The 21993-nt window shown below is 33.0% G+C and overlaps 1 protein-coding gene and 3 pseudogenes across 4 annotated transcripts, besides 18 other annotated features; 2 read left to right on the top strand and 2 right to left on the bottom strand.

The window, feature by feature from the left end:
* Window positions 1-9233: part of a mobile genetic element that runs on past the window's edge.
* Window positions 5244-5498, bottom strand: TVAGG3_0016550 (annotated as a pseudogene). Its single transcript has one exon. A coding segment is annotated over exon 1 (255 nt).
* TVAGG3_0016540 lies at window positions 6814-8312 on the bottom strand (annotated as a pseudogene). Its single transcript has one exon. A coding segment is annotated over exon 1 (1499 nt).
* A 39-nt stretch (window positions 9234-9272) lies between the features above and the next one.
* TVAGG3_0016520 lies at window positions 9273-9574 on the top strand (annotated as a pseudogene). The gene has a single exon. A coding segment is annotated over exon 1 (302 nt).
* A 638-nt stretch (window positions 9575-10212) lies between these two features.
* Window positions 10213-10250: a mobile genetic element.
* Window positions 10213-10250: a terminal%2Cinverted (terminal inverted repeat of Banshee-A3 transposon ID:TVAGG3_0016510).
* Window positions 10251-10942: 692 nt separating this feature from the next.
* Window positions 10943-10979: a mobile genetic element.
* Window positions 10943-10979: a terminal%2Cinverted (terminal inverted repeat of Banshee-A3 transposon ID:TVAGG3_0016500).
* A 611-nt stretch (window positions 10980-11590) lies between these two features.
* Window positions 11591-11628: a terminal%2Cinverted (terminal inverted repeat of MuDR-5_TvMULE4 transposon ID:TVAGG3_0016490).
* Window positions 11591-13747: a mobile genetic element.
* Window positions 13715-13747: a terminal%2Cinverted (terminal inverted repeat of MuDR-5_TvMULE4 transposon ID:TVAGG3_0016490).
* Window positions 13748-13777: a terminal%2Cinverted (terminal inverted repeat of MuDR-2_TvMULE3 transposon ID:TVAGG3_0016480).
* Window positions 13748-15710: a mobile genetic element.
* Window positions 15683-15710: a terminal%2Cinverted (terminal inverted repeat of MuDR-2_TvMULE3 transposon ID:TVAGG3_0016480).
* Window positions 15711-15796: a mobile genetic element.
* Window positions 15759-15796: a terminal%2Cinverted (terminal inverted repeat of MuDR-5_TvMULE4 transposon ID:TVAGG3_0016470).
* Window positions 15797-16437: 641 nt separating this feature from the next.
* Window positions 16438-16488: a mobile genetic element.
* A 683-nt stretch (window positions 16489-17171) lies between these two features.
* Window positions 17172-17209: a mobile genetic element.
* Window positions 17172-17209: a terminal%2Cinverted (terminal inverted repeat of Banshee-A3 transposon ID:TVAGG3_0016450).
* A 483-nt stretch (window positions 17210-17692) lies between these two features.
* Window positions 17693-17791: a terminal%2Cinverted (terminal inverted repeat of Maverick-3 transposon ID:TVAGG3_0016270).
* Window positions 17693-21993: part of a mobile genetic element that runs on past the window's edge.
* On the top strand, window positions 19726-20088 carry TVAGG3_0016440 (uncharacterized protein; the record flags this gene model as incomplete). Its single annotated transcript, XM_001578968.2, has 1 exon — window positions 19726-20088. The coding sequence occupies one exon, from the start codon at window positions 19726-19728 to the stop codon at window positions 20086-20088; it is 363 nt and encodes a 120-aa protein (XP_001579018.1).

The raw sequence follows: 21993 nt of genomic DNA, 5'->3' as shown, positions 1-21993 counted from the left end.
ATACATAAACATTAGGCAAAGAAGCTTAAGTTTGTCCAATGACAGACTTGTTGCAGAGATGACGCTCATTGGAAAGTATGAAGTCCAACAAGTTCTTAGAATGCAAAGAAACATTCGCTGTTCTTGAAGATTGAAATAGAAAACAGAAATAGAGAGCTATTAAAGGCAAGAAGAACTTTACAAAAATATGGTTCTGAGAAATTGACATTAACTCCACCAGAAAAGAAGAAAGAGAAGAGAGAAGAATAAAGAAATAAGAAGAGAAAGAAAGTAGAAGAGAAGAAAGGAACGCAGAGCAGTTCCGAAGAAAAAGAAATTTGACATGTAAAAATAAATAGTTTTGCTATTTTTAGAAAATGTTCTGCGGTCAATGTCAATTTTGCTCTTCCTTCTTTAAGGGAAACAGCTGGCTTAGACTTCTAAAATCTTCTTACCCAATTGTACTTGAACTTCAACTATCTTAGGACTCATATATTCATTAGAATCGTCTGCTTTCTTTGGTTCATAAGGTATAACAAGTTGGTATGCTTTGCTTCTTTAGTGTTTGAGAACCTTTCTTCAAAATTTTCTTTGACTGCTAACAAACCTTCTATGTCTTATGTCTGTGGTCAAATAGTTGCACCACTTTTTATCTAACAATCAGCAACTTAACTGGTTGCTGTTCCAACTTTTGTCCAATTGTAGACTTTTCAAAATCGTAGAATAACATCAAATAATGCGAATGGAGCTAACTTAGTCTTACTTCTAGTCCATGACATATATTTTGACTGAGATAAATTTTTGCCATCTTTTCTAATCGAATAAAAAAATGATTTTTTTTTAAAATTTACTCAGAAAAAGTTTTTCTTTGTATATTACAGCCTTGCTATGAACATCATAGAAAGATTTTTGACATTTGCCAAGAATGTTCGTTGTAGGCGCTGTCAGATAAAACCCATATTGCTCGTGGACATACTTTTTTATAGACGACGTAACAATGAACCTTTCATCTAAACATCTCAAGCTAGTTGTGTCTATTCCTATAACAGTTCATATACACTCTTGTTTGCTTCTAACAATGTTTCGTCTCTCTCGGTATGATGGTTGTCTTGATTGAAGCTGTGAAAATATCTAATGTCATGAAATATGAGAAACAAGGTGGTGTGTAAAATGGTAGTGTCAAAGTCTTCTGCTAAGTCGTCCAAAATATCTCTGTATCTTGTCATATGGTAATCTGACGTTCGTGACAAACAACATATACTTTCGTCAGAACTGTTCTAAACTTCATTCGGAACACGCAGATTGTTTGAAACCATAAATGAGTTTGCAAACATATTCACCAAACCTTTGGTCTTTATATCTTTCTTTCAACAACTCCAACTTTGTTGTTATAAAGACTCTTTCAAAGCATTGCTAGACGTTTAAACTTTTGTTGTATATTATTAACTTGTAAGTTCTTAAACTATAAGCTTTCCATATTCTACTATTGAGGAGTTAAACCACTTGCCCACGAGTGTTTTTCTAAAGTGTGGTCATATTAGGCGTTCGAATAGACCTGCTAACAGTGTGCAAGTAAGATATCTGTAAAGAATGTGTTCTTACCAGTTCCTTGTTTTCCAATTATAATGAGAGCAATGTTTCATTTTTAGCACTGGATGATTGTAAGATGTTTGCAAACCAACATAAGATATACTCATAAACCTTTTCGTTTCCATTGCATATAATTTCTTTGACATGGTCTAACCAAGCTTCTATATAATATTTTCTTTCCATTCTACTTGTTCGTATTTATATCCAGTGAAGATAGAATAGAAGTTTGGAGAAGGTGTATATAGAACTTTATACCTCGAACTGAAAAATCTTCAAGTTTTGACAATAAGATATCCCAAGCATCTAACATCTTCATACCAACTTGTACGACTTTTATTTTCTTAAGTTTCTGTCTACATTCTTGTCTGAAAATATTGTTGCTCTTGGTTGTTAAAGACAACATCCCATCTTTCATGACATAACATCTGGGGCAGAGTCAACATAAATGACTAAACGTTTCAAATCTCGGACTGCTTTGTTATAGTCTCTAAATGGACACATATTTCTGAAGGCTTGGAAGTCATAAAAATCTGAAACATCTATTCTGTACATTTTTAATAAAAATAAAAAAAATATTATTTTTTTATTCTTGAAGACGTTGTGTTTGTTCCATTTGTTGCATTTTGTTGTTCTTGAGCTATTTGTTGTTGAAGTTGTTCGTTAGTATAACAATCTTCACCAAGTTGCATCTTCCAATTCGAAACTTTCTGCGTCATTGACAAATACATAGGACATAAAAGTTTACAGGAACAAAGTTTTGCGTCAACTAATGTCAACGTTATACTTGCCAAGTGTTTGAGTTCACTAAGGTTGAAAAATTTGATTCGAATGAACAATAGGCAAACCCAGCAGAGAAAGTATTGTTTATACGCATGAGTATCTTTTGTCATAGTAGTTTCTGTCGACATTCGAATAACACTTTGAACCTAGTTGTTGAAACAATATATATAAGATTGGGGTGCTTAAATGTCAATGGAATAGACATCCTTGTATGACACCTTTTCCTGTTTATAGGAAAACTGTTTGTAGTAAAAACCAAAAATAAAGTTTTGTATTATAGCTCATAGTTTTTATAGTAAACTCAGTCGGACATCCAAACATAATGAAACCTGCTCTAGTTGCAGCACATGTTACACTCGTCCTTAAAGGATATAATAAGTCAACAAACCTGTTGGTGTATATCTAGAGTAAGTATCTTCAAAGGAGTATTTTTTACCATTCACAACAATAAAGTCTTTCTGGTGTCAAAAGAAGCAAACAGGCTTAGTCGTCATTGTTGTTAAAGTTAGTTTACAATACCGTCCTTGGGAGGACTTTGTAAAGTTTGTTGTTATAAGAATTATATCGACTCAGGGTTTATTAGTCGTAAATAGTATAACCATCATTATAGTCTTCTGCCATTTACTTAGCAAAATAAATTTTAATGAAATGTTGTGTGGCGTCAAAATATTTTATGAGTCTGGGAACTATACTTTAAGTTCAACGTTTCACCTCCTTTCATAACGTATATCTTGTCAATGGCATTATAATGAAAACACCACAGCAACTAATGTCGGTTCTATTCTTTGATGTTTATATCGTCTGCCTCTGTCAAAAGTTTCAATAGTTCTTTCAAAACTTCAAGTGAGTGCAATGACATAATGAGTTCACTTTACAGGGTTGTGTTCGACCAAGTTTACATATATACACTTAAATGTGACAAATCTTCTCCTGAGTTTAAGTTGATGTCTTTCAAGTGTTGGTAGTCGTTTCGAATATCTGCAACAGAACTTAAGCTCTCTGCTAACTTCAGGATATGTTGGTTTCTTTTAACAGGAACTAGATTGATTATACCATCTTGCGTCTCGTTATGGTTTCCCCACTTCAACATCTCTTTCTTTGACATTGACAACAACACTTTGACTGTTTGTTTGAGTTGGTGAATTTAACTTCACATCTGCCATCGCCATTAACCTTTTGAAACACTTACGCTTCTATTTTTCGAAATGACATTTTACTTAGAATAAAAAGATGGACGTATTCGGATATCTTATTGAATTGAAGCAGAACAAAGTTTACACACACAAACAATACAATACATTGACAGAATAGTTCTTTATTACAAACAATGGAAAATGTTATAGATAGCAGTCTTTGCTGACCGAAAATATTTTTCATAAGACAAAGAAAGTTGGTATAACGAGATGGTTTGTAGAATGTTCTTAAGCAGACAAGAAAGTAATAACTTCAAAACTTACAGATATTTCTAAAGGTAAGTTTATAATACAATTTTATGTCAAAACTGGCGTACTGTCAATATTGACGGAGAGAAGTCAGTTCAAGAACAACTTACTGACCTGCTGCCAAAATTCGCTCGATGGAAGCTGTCGTTATGCCAATCTGAGGAGCCCCAGCAGGTTTCATCGAAACGAATCTTCAAAGAGCATCTTCCGTGAAAAGTGCTATTGGTTTTGTAAACTTCTTTGCTTTCAATTCATCTGGACCGTCTCTGTCACCAGTATATGTATTTGTACAGTACCAACAGTTGAAATACCACCCATAAAGTCTTCTGAGTCAGCAAATGGAATGCCAAGCCAAAAGTTTGAAACGGTCTCCATTTGTATATTGAGTTTTTTGAGCTCTGTATGAGTCCATACTTTCACATATGGCATAATAACTTTGCATTTCAGGGTTAATGGTTGTTGTGAAGTTGTTGTTAAAGTTCATAGCATCTAATGTCAAGTTGTATGACCTCATATCCTCAACTGTAGAATATTCTTCTCTTGGATAATATTTGCCATCTATGTTTATATGGTATTTAATACCAGGGTTGTAGAAGCAAGAATAGTCATTTATAGTTCGTCTGAACAGTACAAACATAGTATCTGCATGTTTCATTGCAGTTGTTAAGCAATATCTGTTCTTGCACCTGGGTCAGCACTTTGGTTTCCAACTTCACCTGCAAATCTTTGACAGATATTTGGTGTATAGGGAACATAAGTGGAAACTGCAATAATATTTGGCAGCTAAGCATTTGAAATATCTGGGTCCAACATATAGACTGCAAGTCTGCTTTCTAATTCTCTTGCATTCAAATTTTTCGCATGTGAACTTAACTGGGTCCCAAGCATCTCCAGCAGCATTGAAATAATAGTTTACTTCAGTGTTGAGGTTTGAGAAACCAAAGTCTAAGTCAACTTTGTTTTGCAAAAGTCGGCGAATGACATTTTATTTGTTCCCACTACTTCTGTAAGAGTGAATGGGTCTTGTGTTGGGCAATGACTAAGTTATTTTTGCTTGGAGTAAGTTCAATAGAAATTTTTCCTGCCCAGTTTGGCAAGTATCTTAAAAACCTGAAGATGAGGAAAGATGACAAAGGAACTCTAAGTTTCAGTTTTTACTTTAGTGACAGCATTTCCATCTGAACCAGAAAGGTTAACAATAAACTCCTGGAACGTTAGGGTCAAGTCTTCTTATTTTCTCAATAGTTGCATACTGGTCTGTTTGTTCTCTAGCTTGTGGTTGACTGAGTTTCTTAAAGCGAACCATTCATAGTTTGCCCATGTTACTGTTTGAACTAAGTCAGAGTTAGAATATATCTTATATCCCATGAAAACTTCTGGAGCATATTGGTATCCGACATAGAAAATTCCATTGCAACCTTTCTTGTCAGACAACTTGGCGAAGGTTTTATTTCAATGTCTTGTTCCACGTATAAGAAGAGTTGTCAATAAGAAATTATATGAAACCTGTCGCAAGCAATATCTACTGTTGTTGAAGAACTTCTCCAAACTCACCTACGTTTCCATAAGAACAGCAGTTGTATATTCGTAAGTTCCAGGAACTATTTCTGACCTTCTAATGGCATTGTCGCATTCGTTATACCATTCGGAAACATTTCCATTCATAGCATCCAAAACTGTTGGCGTTATATTCTGAGCGGCGTACATTTCATATGGGTAAAAATATAGAATAGTTGGATTTATATGTCATAATAGAACCCACGTGGACCAAGCTTTACTTTCTTCCTGACTGAGTTTTTAACTCTTCTTTTTCCTTCATTGCCCTCTGCTTGAAGTTGTTGCATCTTTGCATTATGTTCATCTAGTATGTTGCAAATTTCCCATGTCCTTTTTCCTTTTTGGCTCTGGTCGCCCATCTCAGGTAACCTATATCCTAGAAAGAGTTTGTCATAGTCTGTATTTGAGTCTTCGCGTATTGTTTGCATGACTCTTTCCTGAGTTTCCGGTTCAAGCTCTTCAAACAGTGCCTGTCCATATGGAATATGCTCGTTTCCAAATATATGTTTTTGTAGCCATTCTGGTTTTCTTTCCATGTTACCAACTATATCTTTTGTGAATGGGAAAGCTTTACCCAATCTTTCAGTCTTGCGTCATTTATTTCTGTAGTTGGTTTTATTTTTGTCAAGGAACATGTTTTTCAATACTAACATTTCATTTGTACTGTCCATTTGAGTTTTCTTAAATATTCATCCCTTCTCGTTCATTGTCTGCAAAGTAAGTTTTTATGAACTTTTGAAAACTTTCGTTTGCAAGGTCATGTACAATAGGTTCTCTTCCTTCTCTGTCCATAACTTTCTTTCTAAACTCTTCACCAAATATACCATCTCTATGGTTCTGTGTAGTTCTTTGAGATAAAATGTTCTAGAACGTCAGGTGTTATATTTCCATCAGCCATGTTCATTTCATACTGGTCACAAATATCTGCATGTTTCATATCTTTCAATGGCATTAAAGCGCGCTTAAAATACCAGCTATATCTGGTTCACACCATTGACTTCCATTGCGTCTACAACTTCTTGGAATTGAGGTTGTAAGTTTATGAACCACCTATCCGGGTTTAGCTTTATGACCCCATCTCATTGTAGTTCCATCGTCTGCAGAAACAAAAGTAGGTTTGTTTCCATCTTGGCTAGTTTCTGAATGAACTTTAAACAATGTTTCATTTCTATATGTTTTCTTGAAATTTAACCTTTTATCTTCACCGAGTTCATCCGAAGATTGAACGTTAAATGCTCGTAAGTAAAAAGGGTTGTTGTATTTGTGTACATTTTCTTTTCAGTACTTCCATTCTATGCTGAATATTTTCATCTGGTGTTGGAGTCTTTTGTATGTCGGCAAACATTTTTCGATATTCTTCTACTATGTCAGCCGAATTTTTTTAGACTCTTGGAAATATTCCATATTCTCCGCATACTCTTGTTGAGGGTCAAGATTTTTCGGCTGTTCCAAATCTTCATCTAGTTCTGTGAAGTTAGTTTCCAAAGGAAGGACTTGTTCGTTTCCTTCAGGCTCTTCTAGCTGTTGTTGCTGAACTATTTCTTCCATGTCTGGTTGTATCTGAACTTCTTCCTGTGGAGTTTCTTGTACCTCATCTGCTGGCATTTCATATATTCCGAGACCGTTTTCAACAAGTTCCCTTTCTAAGTCATCCGGACTCATAAACCTTTCTTCTTTCGTTCCGTCTCTATTTTTTACGCGTTTCATGAAGAGAGTTAAATTGTCATTTAGCTCTGACATCAAATATCTCGGAGTAATTTCGTTCATGTCATTTGGATGATATGCTATTAAATCATATCCCTTAGCGAGCTTGTATTTTCCAGGTTTGAGATTATATCCCCTTTGGTGCAGAGCCATAAAGCTAAATAGGTTGCGGTCAGTATTTCCATCCTTGAACTTTCTAATAGCTTCTTTATATCTGTCACTAAAGTCAATACTATCTGGGTAACCATAGTCTTCTTTAAGCATTTTTAAGAATTCTGGTTTCCTTGTTCTCTACTTCTTTTATGTCCTTGCTCTGTTTGTGGTTGTTGCTGCGCAGGGTTTTGAACTGTTGGTTGTTGTGCTGGTTGTGGAGGTGGTTGTTGTGCAGGGTTTTGAACTGTTGGTTGTGGAGGTGGTTGTTGTTGTTGTTGTTGTGTTGTTTTGGTGCATGCCTGTGTCTGTGTCCATGTGACGATGTAAATGTGTTAGGTAGTCCTGGTGCAGGTGCTTCTCTTGGAGGGTTTGGTGGTATATAAGTTCACTAGCTAGTATATAAGTTCCACCAGCTGGTATAAAGTTCCACCAGCTGGCACATATGTTCCATCTGCAGCATAATGTCCTACCTGACTTTTCGTTTTTAAGAAAGCATTTACTAGGTCTGTTTTGGTCTGTTGTAACTCTTTTTCTTGACTTTCCAACAACAGTTGCTCTAACGGGCTCATAGGCACTTTGAACTGCCTGTCTCGTTGCTGCATCTGTTATTTCGTCATATTTTGTGCTACTTTCTTAACTCTTTGTCGAAACTTCAGACTTCAGTTTCTTTCCAGATGAGAAGTCGTTCACTAGTTTCACCTTACTATGAAGAGCTTCGAAGGCGTTCTTAAAGTCAGCATTCATTAAAGCTTCATTTGAACTGTCTTCATCGCTTGTATTTTTGTCCTTATTGACCCTATAAGTTGGGCTGCTTTAGCGTTGGCTTGGGCATCTAACCAGTCATTGTTAGCTTTTATATATTCTGAGCTTTTCATTGCCTTTTGCATGGCTGCGTCGTTATTTTTACTTTCTTGTGCTAAGTTTTCATACTGTACGGTTTGGTTTTGCAAACTGTAAAAGTTTTTCTGCCTTTACATTTGCTTCAACTTCTTTTTTATACTCATCGCTATCCATATATGTCTTCAGGGCTTTTTGTTTTATCTCTTCATCTTTCAGTACTTTATATTGAGTAGTATGGTTTTTCAAATTTACAACATCTTGTTCCATTTTTGCTACTTCTGCTGCTTTTTCTGACACTTTTTTCGCATATTCCTCTGTACTTAGTTCTTTCAGTTGTTCTTCTTCTTTCTTTTTCTCTACGTTTAACTCATTGAGTTTCTTTGTGTGTCTGTCATATTCTAGTTTCTTTTCGTTTTCACTTATTTGTTTCTGTATGTCTATGTTTGACTTTTTGACATCTGTTATTTGATTTTTGAGTGAACTCAAATTCATTTGACTTTGAGGGTTATAGGCTGTTCCGTCTGCAGCTCCACCATAGCCTGCCATTTTCGCTAAAAGTGCCGCTTTAAACCTCCACTCTGTGCAACCAATAACTCGGTTTAAAAGCATAGGGTTGCTTGACATTTGTTGCAACATAGTGGGGTCATTCAGCATTTGTTGTTGCAACTGTTGTTGTGGTGTTAGTTTTACTATTGGATGTTTCAATGCTCTCTTCCTCTTACGTATATTCTTACGTAGCTTACGTGGCATTTTAAGTGAAGTTAAAAAGCGGTTTTTGACAGATGTTTATATGACACTTTTTGTTCAGCACAAAAACTACTCGGTCAAAGTGTTGTCAGTTTTGTAAAATAACCGTCCTATCTCATTCTATAAGGGAAAAAGGCTTCTCAAAGTATACTTCCTTGGAACGCCTGTAACTTTTCCTGTAGCGACGATAGACCCTTACTTGTCCGGACAAAGTTATACTATTTTGAGTGTTCTACAAAAAAGTCAACAGCGACGACTCTCAAAAACCGTTGTGTAAAAAGTTTTACGTTTGACAAAAAAGTATATATAGAAAACAAAAAACGTTTATAGTTCATTCAATATTTGAGATGGAACGGTTTTCCAACGGTAACTATTAAATAAAATAAAAAAATAGAGGGGGTCTCCGTTGGTAAAAACCGTTTATTTTAAACTCTTATTTGAAAAAATAAAGTGGTCGGTTTTTTCACTTCATTTTAGCTCATGTCATACAAGACAGTAGCGATTCCGATTCAACTATCCAGGAAGAGGATTGTCATCCTCCACGGTCACTCCCAGTCCCAGATGACACTCCAAAGACTCGCTTTGACCCGAGCAATCTAACTTCCAATTGCGCCAACAATTGCAGTCAAAAGCTGATGAATACATGGCTTCTTCTATAGAAGAAAGTATAGAACAGACCTCAGAGTATTCTACAGCTCTTGGTCAACTAGTTTCGGCGACAGTCCAATTCGAACAAATTTGTTCGAATTCAATTCAATATGCAGACGAACTTGTCCGCTATTGTCCCACTCTTGTAAGAGTACTTCAAGAACGACTCTTCAACCAGTTGCTTCCTACCTTACGCAGCCCAATTCAAATTCAATTTGCCCGTGCAGCCATAAACTTCACTCCGTACTCGTACAGCTATGACCAGGATGAACTAGCTGACGAGTACGGAGCCGAAAATGTTGGCTGGGTTTTTCGCACAACTCCTTGCGAATTCCAAGTTGAAATTGTCAACCATTTCCTCGTTCGTACTATTTCGTTACAGAATGAAGACAACGAAAAAGATGGAGTCATTCCAGGTGACCGTGTGAAGTCATTTTCCAACGCAAAAGTGGACAAGAAATTGTATCCGAAGAATTGGTTTGCATATTCTTTAGCAATGGTCAAGCCTACTGGGAAGGAAACTTGGTATTAGTCCCCGGTGAAATCATTTCTGTTTCATCGGATTTGAACCATCCATACAAGATATGGTTCAATTACGTTGCATATAACGCAGAAGACCCGAACTTTGACTCAGAAATAAAAACTTCATTATATAAACATCTTCAGGGCTAGAAGGGGCGCAGCCCCTGGAAGCCCCACTTCCTTTTTTTTTTTTTTTTTTTTTTTTTTTTTTTTTTTATTTTAATAGGGTTTTGGCACTTTATTGAGGAATTGTTGTAAACAGAAATTCATCAAAAGTGACACCTCAGAAAAGCTAAAATATTGAATTTTTGGAACTTTTGATAGAGCACGTTTTTAAATATTAATTAAAGTAAATGTATATTTTGTAAAGATTCTTTTTAATAAAAAAATAAAATTTTGAAGAAGAACACAAAATCTTCTGAAAAATAATATCACATAAACTCATATTATTTTCTAATATATAACTATTTTATATAAAAATCAAATTCAATGATCTTAAAAGCGAAGGATAAACCTCAAAATTTACGAATATAATGAGTGGGAATATAATGCTTATCAAAAAAAAAAAAAAAAACATTTAATCAAAGTCAATTTTATTTTTCATATTCAAATGGACTGAGTGTTAACATTTAACATTTTTTGCTAATTGTCGTCAAAAATTAGGCGTAAAGCAAAAATTGATATTTCATATGGTTTTATGATAGATAAGCATTATATTCCCACTCATTATATTCGTAAATTTTGAGGTTTATCCTTCGCTTTTAAGATCATTGAATTTGATTTTATATAAAATAGTTATATATTAAAGAATAATATGAGTTTATGTGATATTATTTTTCAGAAGATTTCATTCTATATGCCTATGAAAAGTACTCTCAAAACTAACTTTTTCCTAATTATAATTAAATCTAGAATATTGTATTATGCTTAGTATTATTTCATTTTTCTCATTCAATTTAGAATTTACAAATGTCAAAAAATTGAGAGCTGTCACTTTTGATGAATTTCTGTTTATTACAGAATTACTACATACATAGTCGAACTGAACTTGATATTTTGAAATTTAAATTATTTATCAAAATTAAAATTTAACTTGAAATTTATAATTATTTAGTCATATTTTGCATAATTCTAAGTAGATTTTGTAAAAATCAAGAAAGAAAAAATTTAACGTGCTTATTTTTTTTTTTTATATATATATATATATATATTAATCATATTCAAAATGTTTACCCCTTTCAAAAATATAATCTCCTCCTCTCAAATAAACGTACATACGGGTGGCCTCTTTTTTCAAAAAATTAAAATTTGAAATTTTGGGCTCAAATATTAGAGATTTTTTCAACCTTCAACGATATATGTTGTCTATATCAGACCTCCTTTCTTTTTGATACTTCACATTGTTCCTAAATCTTAGCTGTTAAGGCTGTTCTGAAAACATTTTTTTTTCGAAAAAATTCGAAAAAAATTCTTAAAATTCAAAAATCCCTTAATTCCCGAGGATTTTGGAAAAAAGTTTTTACATGAACATGTGTATATTATATGAAGTATATTGATAAGGTAAAAATCAAATTTTATTGCATATTCATCGAGAAAATAAACTAACGAATCCCTCAAAATTGAGAGGGGAGTGGGGGACAAACTCGCCCATTGTCACTTTTTCATTAACCTTAAACTTGTAATTTTCGTTATTTTTAATTAACCTTATTTCTTTCCCAATTCCTGATTTATTTTATTCACTTACTATTAAAAGTCACATTTTAATAAAATATAATAATTTATTTATAGCATTTTTTACTATACTGTAATAAAAAATTAATTATAATAAATTAAATGTTTATTAAATCAAATGTTTTCTTTGCAATAATATTTTTAATGTTGAGTAAACAATGTTGGGATCAAGTGTATCATTTTTCAGACCTTTCTGAACAGCTTCAAGCATACTGATGCATTCGACTTTTTTAAATTGTGTCATTTCTTCGAAATCTCTTGTGACTTTTTTTGATAACTTTAACACTTCTCTCTGAATCCAGACCTTTAATTTGCAACTTAATCAGGAATGAAGGAACAACACTGGAATATAACTCGATGACAAGTTCATCGAGTCGAAGATTTCGCCTTTTGGGAAGTACTGGTGCTTCAAAACCTGAAATGTGATTCCGAGATGTCGTTTGTTCCATCTCCTTCATTTCTATAGCGAAGCATCCACCTGTCAAGATGATGGCGCCACTGTCGGTCAAAGTATTCACGGGCAGCAGGTTCCTCATTTAAAATTTCTTCTAAATTGTTGTAAACTTCATCAGGATCAATTTCTTCCTCTTCAGAACAAAGACCAATAACTTCATTAAGTTATAGAAAGTTTCGAAGTTGGAACGATCTTGAAACTTTTCAGCCTTTCTCATGACAGCGCGCAACACATGAACGCCACACCAAATGATCTGGCATAAGGGGATGGCTGTTTCAACAGCATTTGTGATTTGAGGTGCGCAGTCCATTGAAAAATAAGATGGTTCGCGATTGATGGAGCCAAAATATGCTGTGAGACAAACTTGTATATTTTCACTTGTGTCGGGCCAAACGAAAAAATACAAAAACGGAAAAAAATTGATTCCGCGAATTTGCCAGTGACGGCATAAAATGGTATGCGAGAGCGCAAGAGCTTATAAGTGGAATCAATGTGATAAGTTTGTATTTGATGTGAAAAAGCATTTGCTTCGAATGGGGCGTAATAGAAAATCATACGATCTGGCTCGTGAATAAACTCGATGAGATCATCTGGAGAATGACTCTTAACCATGTCAACAAAAATTGCAAGAGATGTAACATCATCCGCTGAGAAACGGGTATTGATTGCATGAAGGCGTTTAGAAAACTTTTTTAAAGCATCTGTAGATTGTTGAAACATTTCCGGAATGATCCCACTATCAAATGGGATATTAAGATCTTTGAAACACCTTAATTGTGCGTAAACACGGTCTTGATTTGATTCAAAATATCTTGTTAAATAAGATCTATAAAAATATGATGTAATTTGTTGTGATTTGTTTGGAAAAGGGCAGAATGATTGTGGGTGTTAATACATTTTCGTATGTGGTACTTGTCATCGGGAAGTGTATCAACAAGGAAGCGACATGGACAATTCGGCCACTTACAATTAAATTGGATTTGATTTCTTTCTTTCTAGTTTTATATGAATAACTACAACCTGCTTGGATTTCTTGTTGCACTCCATACTTAAGCAACTCGATATATGTGAGTTCGTGATCTTGGATCTGCATTAAAATGAAATGATTTGAAAGAATAAAGAATTTTGAATATATTGGTCTTATTTTGATAAGCTTGGTCGTGTTTTGAATAGCTTGGCCATCTAATTCAATTATGATCTTTGAAAATTAGGTGAAATAAAACTAAACATAAATGTAAAACTAGGGATATGAAATTTTGGTTGTACACCACTTGTATTGTGCCGGATACCATTGTGTCAAATTTTTTTCTGAAATTAACTTTAAGTACTAAGTAAGATCATGAGATATAGCAATATATGTTTAAACCAACTTATATTTTGGTTGTACACCACTTGTATGTGCCGGATACCATTGTGTCAATTTTTTCTGAAATTAACTTTAAAAGTACTAAGTAAGATCATTTATTTTTGCATAATATAATGCCAATATGGTTTCTTTTGATTTTATTTCATTTATAAGCAAATCAGATTTACCCAAAAACTCCACTCCATAAGCGTTCATTTGCTAAATTAAAAAGTGACAATGGGCTAGTCTGTCCCTGAGTATATAAGAATTTCCGAAAAAGTGACACTTTCAATAGGGAGTAACACTTAAAAAGTGACAATTTAAAATTCACAATAAATAAAAATAATAAATTTTTTAGTCTATTAAATTATTCTTTTCTTTGAAATCCTCTAAAAATTCTTCGAAATGTTCTAAAATATAATCTGGAGAATTATAAACAATTCATTAATTTCTAACATATACGTATCTAACAATTCATTTGGAATTTCAAACGATCTTAAATATGTAATTGAATTTTGTATCTTCTCATTTATTTGAGAAAGTTTTTCTTCAGCATTTTCCAATAAAAATCTTAATGGATTCAAATTGGCTTCTTGATTCTGAACAAAATTTAATACTTGGTATAAACGTGATTGAACTTCTCTTTTCAATTTTGTTTTATAATCTGTCAATCGAGGCTCGCGAATTCTAATTGAAGGAATAAAACCTGTTTGAAGTAAATCGTTTTAATACGATAAAAGTAATTGGGTGCAACTTCTTCTAAAAGATTTTTGACAAAACCATCAATCATCAATTCTTTGATTTTTAACGCAGCCAAAATCGTGATATTTTATCTTTTTAAATAAAGATTCAGAAACGTTATTCACAACGGTTAATTCATTTGGTCTGGCAGCGGCTATCCACATCATAGCCAACAATTCCTTATACAAAATTCAAAAACTTGGGTGCAATCAGAACTGATTGCACCCAAGTTTTTGAACTTTCTTGAGGGAATTAAAGGGTGAGAGATTTATAGTCTATCTATATATCTCCCACCCTCTAATTCCCTCCCTGACAGCGGGAAACTTTGTCTGAATGTTAAACTATTCAGACAAAGTTTCCCACTGTTTGCGAAGGAATTGTTGGCTATGATGTACTGATTCATGATCAGTACATCATAGCCAACAATTCCTTATATAAAGTTCAAAAACTTGGGTGCAATCAGAACTGATTGCACCCAAGTTTTTGAACTTTCTTGAGGGAATGGAAGAGTAAGAGGTATACATTATGAATATATACCTCTTACCCTTCCATTCCCTCTCTGACAGCGGGAAACTTTGTCTGAATGTTAAACTATTCAGACAAAGTTTCCCGCTGTCAGCGAAAGAATTGTTCCATCTGGTGCATAGAGTGTGAATCTATGCACCAAATGGAGCAAGTCCCTCGCGAAATTGCCAAAACTTGCGTCGCATTTCAAAGATTGCGACCCAAATTTTGGCGATTTCTAGTAGAGATGGAGTATTTTGAGTCACTGACCTATATGCAGTGGCTCAAAGGGCTCCATCTCTACTTTGAAGCAAGGAAACTTTCCTCGAAATTTTGATAATTTGAAGAAAGTTTTCAAGCAATTAACAAAGGATTACTCGCTATGAGGTAAAAATTCTAGATTTTCACCTCATAGCGAGAGCTTCCCTTTCATTGCTTGAAAACTTTCCCCAGCTTCAAAATTGGGGAAAGGGCTGTAAAGTCGACTCCGATACCAGCAGGTACCAGAGTATTTAAAAGAGAAGCCCTCGTACGAGGTTCTATGAAGACCTTCTCATTCAAGAAGATCTTAATAGAAAATCGTACGAGGGCATTGGAAACTCGCGTCTGGTACATGTTGGTACCAGAGTGTTTGAGATTTGAAGACTCTGGAACTAACATGTACCAGAATTTATGATGAATTTAAGATGGACCATTATAAAATGGTAGCGGTTTGTTTCAAAAAAATTTAGATGAGATTTGCATAGATATAGATTATATGATTTATACATATGAAAAATAATATATAAAAATATAATTTTGAGATAATTATGTAAATAATATTTTAAATATTTGAATTTGAGGTATAATTTTATAGTAAAATATATTATAAAGAGTATTTATATAAATATTGTAAAATAATATAAGTAATAAAAATTGAGACCCCTCCCTGTTTTTGATGTTTTGTCACTTTTTCGGTAATTCTTATTGTTTCCAAATCAGATTTACCCAAAAACTCCACTCCATAAGCGTTCATTTGCTAAATTAAAAAGTGACAATGGGCTAGTCTGTCCCTTTCTCATTTTATTAATTTATCTAAACTTTTATCCTCGTCTACAATTTAATCATCAATAATTATCTCTTGTTCTATTTCACTATTATATATATATATATATTTATATGATTTGATTTAAAAAAAAATAAATAAATAAATTAATAAATCATTTACTCAAATATATCAAAAGTTTTATTTTTATATATAAAGATAACTACTTTTAAAAAAATACCCTATATATTTTTGCCATGTAAACTATTTTTGTCATGTAAACATGTCACTTTTTGTCAGAAGTGAAGTGAACCGAATTTTCATGCACAACATGGTTAAGGATCTCGTATGGAGAAAAATCTTCTCCAACTCTAAACTTCAATTTGGAGACACTTTACAAATTGTAAACTTCAAATTGGCAAAATATATATCTCAATATCAGTCATGTTCCTAAATTTAACAAGCTTGTGCTCAAACTTGATATGTAGGAAGTACTTAACATTTAATTAAGAATTGGCAAATTATATCAAGGAATATTTATGATAAAAGATTAGAAACTAGGGGGTAATATTTGTAAAAAATAGGGTATAATTTACATTAAAATTTACAAAATTGGAGAAGCTTATATTTTGGAATTTGGAGATCCCAGCCGTTATTTCTCCAAACGAGATCCTTAATATGGTATTATAAAAATGGAAAACTATTTTCTCATAGGAAATAAAAAAATGAGCAGCTTAGCTTATCTGTTCAATCTGGAAAATACCTAGGCCTAGTTATGCATATACATATAAATATTCTTCGCATCTCTTTTATCGAAGTCAAATTCTAAATTAGATTTTTGAAAATCATTCACAATATTCGCTTTCTTAATTAAGAATGTAACATTTATGTAGGGTTGATGTATGTCTGATTCAATATAATATGATTGGATTCGAGTTCAGTTTAAACAAATTCATATTTATGGAATCTTAGTCATTATAAGTCTAGTAATCTTAATAATAAAACACATTCATGAAAATCATTTTAATTATAAAACAAAATCATTCCTTTACACAGATTTTAAATTCGAGATTTGAGAAATTTGTTTAATTCTACTACGATTTTGTGGAAATTATCATGTTTATTTTCAATCAGTGTCATGCATACTGTATATTATGGATTTAAAATCTGCATCAATATCAATACAATCTCCGATTTTCATACCAAAATGTAAATGTGATACGACCAAATATAGCTTGCTCCCCAGAATTATTTTTGCATTTTTCTTGGAAAATATTATTAAACATCAGATTTTAAATATGAAAAAGTGAGAAAATTTACATTTTAAGAGTGAAATTGAATGAAGCACGTTTATGATGAAGTGAAAACTAACTATGGATCTAATATCTACATCAGATGCCAATTCTAAAATGTTGTAAACAGAAATTCATCAAAAGTGACACCTCAGAAAAGCTAAAATATTGAATTTTTGGAACTTTTGATAGAGCACGTTTTTAAATATTAATTAAAGTAAATGTATATTTTGTAAAGATTCTTTTTAATAAAAAAATAAAATTTTGAAGAAGAACACAAAATCTTCTGAAAAATAATATCACATAAACTCATATTATTTTCTAATATATAACTATTTTATATAAAAATCAAATTCAATGATCTTAAAAGCGAAGGATAAACCTCAAAATTTACGAATATGAGTGGGAATATAATGCTTATCTATCATAAAACCATATGAAATATCAATTTTTGCTTTACGCCTAATTTTTGACGACAATTAGCAAAAAATGTTAAATGTTAACACTCAGTCCATTTGAATATGAAAAATAAAATTGACTTTGATTAAATGTTTTTATTTATCATGCAATTCTTCTTGCGACCAAAGATTTGAATAAAATTTCAAAAAATAAGATAGCTTAAAAAATAATATACGGTAGAAAAAAAAAAAAAAAAAAAAAAAAAAAAGGTAGTGGGGCTTCCAGGCACTTCGTGCCTTCTAGCCCCGAAGATGTTTAGTATAAATGAAGTTTTTATTCGGAAAATTGTTAGTCTTCTTGGTCGAAAACATTATATAATGTTTCACTTTTCACAAATTATATATGTTTTCATGTTTTGTCAAGACTTCTTCGTAAATGTTTTGTCAAGACTTCTTCGTAAATGTTTTGTCAAGACTTCTTCTTCGTAAATGTTTTGTCAAGACTTCTTCGTAAAATCAGACAAAAAATATATTTTAGGTGAAGAGGTGAGATTTCACCTGTTTTTTCACCTCATTTCTCACCTCTTGAATTTTCATGAAATTTACACCAAAAATATATTTTAGGTGAAGAGGTGAGATTTCACCTGTTTTTTCACCTCATTTCTCACCTCTTGAATTTTCATGAAATTTACACCAAAAATATATTTTAGGTGAAGAGGTGAGATTTCACCTGTTTTTTCACCTAATTTTTCACCCTCTTGAATTTTCATGAAATTTACACCAAAAATATACTACTAGGGTCATTTACGAAGAAATCTCAACAAAGTCTTTACGAAGAAATCTCAACAAAACATAGACAAGAAAGTTCATGAGAAATTAGATGAAGAAGTCTTAACAAAGTCTTTACGAAGAAATTCATGAAAATTCAAGAGGTGAGAAATGAGGTGAAAAAAGAGGTGAAATCTCACCTCTTCACCTAAAATATATTTTTGGGTCATTTACGAAGAAATCTCAACAAAGTCTTTACGAAGAAATCTCAACAAAGTCTTTACGAAGAAGTCACAATAAAGTCTTTACGAAGAAGTCTTAACAAAGTCTTTACGAAGAAATTCATGAAAATTCAACGGGTGAGAAATGAGGTGAGAAAACAGGTGACATCTCACCTCATATGTCCTTACTGAAAAAGTATGTGTTCCATCTGAAGTTCTTATATACGGGTCTTCCAGGAGCTTTTCACAAATTATATATGTTTTCATGCTTTGTCACTTTTCTGTCACTTTTCGGGTAAAAACATTTTTATTATTATATATAAATGAATTTTACAAAACCACCGTTACCGTTCTTTGGAAATAAGAGTAGATGTAAAGATATTATATTGAGAGAACTTAAGAAACTACCGAATGGTCTAACATTTGTAGATTTGTTCGGTGGAAGTTTCTATATATCCCATTTGTGCCATACAATATTCCCAGACTCAAAGATTATATGCAATGACTTCGACAACTATATGGACCGTCTCAAACATATTCCAGACACAAACAATATATTGAAAGAGTTAAAAGAAAAGATACCTATAGGTAAGATGGAACGACGTATACCATTAGATAACAAAAATATTGTGAGAGAGGTTTTGAAAAAAGCAGAATATATAGACTGGGATAGTATATCTGCTAGATTATTATATAGTGGTTCTATAAGAGTTCATGACATTGAAACACTTATGTCAAAAGTTTTATATCTTAACTATACAAAGGTTTTCAAAGAGAACATAGAAAAATATACTGAGGGTATAGAGTTTGTGAGATGTCGTTGGACAGAGTTGTATGAAAAATATAAAAACAAGGAAAATGTTTTCTTTATAGTAGACCCGCCGTTCTTTAACACATACGATTTTCAATACCAAGTAGACTGGACTTTGAGAGACTCTTTAGAAAACTTTAGACGTTTTACATAACCATCCATGCTTTTACTTTACATCCGATAAAAGTGGTTTGGAAAGTGTCATGAGATGGTTAGAGGATATACATGACTATGAGTTTAGATACGATAAGATAGAATATGAGAGAGGTCCTATAAACCGGAAAAAGTGTCATAACAAAGAAATTTTATTGGTAACTAAATGTGGTTTGAAATAGGACTACTTGTTTTAGGTTTTTTCCATTGTGTCATTTACTTATTTGACGTGGCAGAAAGATATAGAGAATATGAAGATGAACCAATGCCAGCAAATGTTCAGCACATGTACTCGTAAGAGATATTTTTATCTAATATTAAATGGACGCACAGAACTTAGCGAATGCACAGCAACCTGGACAACCAAACCCAGAGAATATTCCAAATGAAGTTAGAATACAAACTGCAATGGCAAACTATGGTCAAGTGCCAACAGATGTACAAATGCAAACTGCCATGTCAAATGACGCTGCGTTAGGTTTGCCACCATGGTATGCAAATATGAGATGGAAAGAGTTTTATACAAACCCTGAAGTGGGATATAAACAACTCTATGCAGATGACGCGAACACAGGAGTTGACCCAGAGTATGTTTTCTACCAGAGGAGAAACAGAATGTATGAGCTCCAGTTAAAGAATGCTATGGAACTCAACAGGAAACGTAAGAGACTAGGCGGACATTAGATTTTTACATATAGTAAAATGGGTTTCTTCAGTAAGATAGGAAACTTCTTTCGAAATGTTGGAAGAGGTATATGGAATGGAATAAAAACCGTAGGAAGAGGAATTTGGAACGGAGTCAAAAATATTGGTAAAAGAGTAGGTCAGTTCGTTGGTATTATACCTAAAGACCCTGAACAGAAGAACAAGCTCCTGTTATACACAGCCTGAACCTGCACCACAGTCTAGTTGGCAACCAAATCCAACACCTCAACCGTATTAAAAATTATATTTTTACCGTTCGATAGTAGTTGTATATGAAACTAAGTTCTAAGTAAAACGCATGGTATAATGGAATTATTCTCTTTCTTCCATCTGTAGTAAACCATACTTGAAAGTCTGAAATACTTCCACTTGGTGGTTCATATAACTTTGTAGGTTTTTCGTAAAAGTCATTTGCCAAGCATAAGAAAGAGTTTTGAGCGCCAGAAAATGAAGCATGAACAATAATAGCAGCTGGGTCGAAAACATCTTTAAATAAATATGGTTCATCTCTTGCATATCGACTGTAAATATTTGCTAAAGGAAGTTTGACTTTCTGATTTAACATTCTTTGCAAATAATACCATGACATTGCAGTGAATTCTGTATATATTTGTTCGTCTTTCTTTGGATTGTCTTCGTAGATTTGAAATGACACTTGTGAATTTTGTTTGTCATATACAATTCTCACATAAAGTGTGCTCTCGGTATTTGCATATTCATCAGCATATTTTGCATAACATGAATTTATTTTATCTTCTATATTTTTTAACGCAGTCTGTAGAGAAGATGAAAGGTCAACTTGTATTAGCTCAATTTCTTCCCACATTTTTCGTTTCCCTTCAGATATATAATCTATATGAAACCTTACAATAAATGGAAAACTTTTATCTTCTACAGACACAAACTTCATTCTACGAAAGCCAATAGCTTTTGTGACAGATGGGTCTCTTAGCCATCTTAATGGGTAGTCAAAACGATAGCCTTCATGCTTTACGGTCTCTGTCTCAAACTTTTGACCGACATTAGTAAAAAGTTCATCTAATTTTAGTTGTAGCAACTCTTGAATTTTCTTTTTCTATTGGAAGCATATTTTATCTAGAATAAAAATGTCAAATGAAACAGCGTCTATGAGAGAAATACAACACAACCGACAACTCATTATGCAAGCTCTAAATAAGAACACAACAAACTTTTCAAACTATTCTAAGATATCTGAGTCATTGAAAGAAGGAAACTTAAAACTGACATTAAACCCAATGACAGATGAGTTTCTGTTTCAAGACAATAAGAACCATACTGTCTGTATAAATCCAACAAAAGGAACTTTAAACGAGAAACCTATATCTGAACTTCTTTTGAAAGCAGATGTTGACAACAAAGCTGACAAAGAATATGTCATTGAAAAAGTTCAAGAAGAACATGACAGAGCAGATGCAACATATGCAACAAAAGATGACGTTGAAAATAAAGCAGATAAAACATATGTTAACGATGAGTTAGAATGTGTGGCTAGTGCGTTAGTGAAGAAGGCAGATAAGGAATATGTGGATGAAAAAGACAATGAAATTAAAGAAAGGGTTGAATGGTATAATGAACGGACATCGAAGATTTTAAAAACGAAAGCTGATACAGGATGGGTTTCAGGGTGTTTAGACCTTAAAGCCGACAAAGAAACTGTAGATATGTTGACACAAACGGTTTCAAGTCATACCAGAGGTTTAATGGAAGATGGACAACAGTTGAAAGAGCTTGAGAAAGGTGTTACAGAGTTAAGGAATACAAAGCAGACTCGACATGGATAAAAGGATATGTAGATGCAACAAAAGAGTATATTTTCACATGGACAGAAGGAACATACCCACAAAAATATCATAGACATAGCAT

Source organism: Trichomonas vaginalis, chromosome IV (genome assembly GCF_026262505.1).
Source record: "Trichomonas vaginalis G3 chromosome IV, whole genome shotgun sequence".
In the NCBI taxonomy this organism is placed as follows: domain Eukaryota; phylum Parabasalia; order Trichomonadida; family Trichomonadidae; genus Trichomonas; species Trichomonas vaginalis.
Note: the sequence above shows the minus strand (reverse complement) of the source record. Positions and strands in the feature narration are given on the sequence as shown.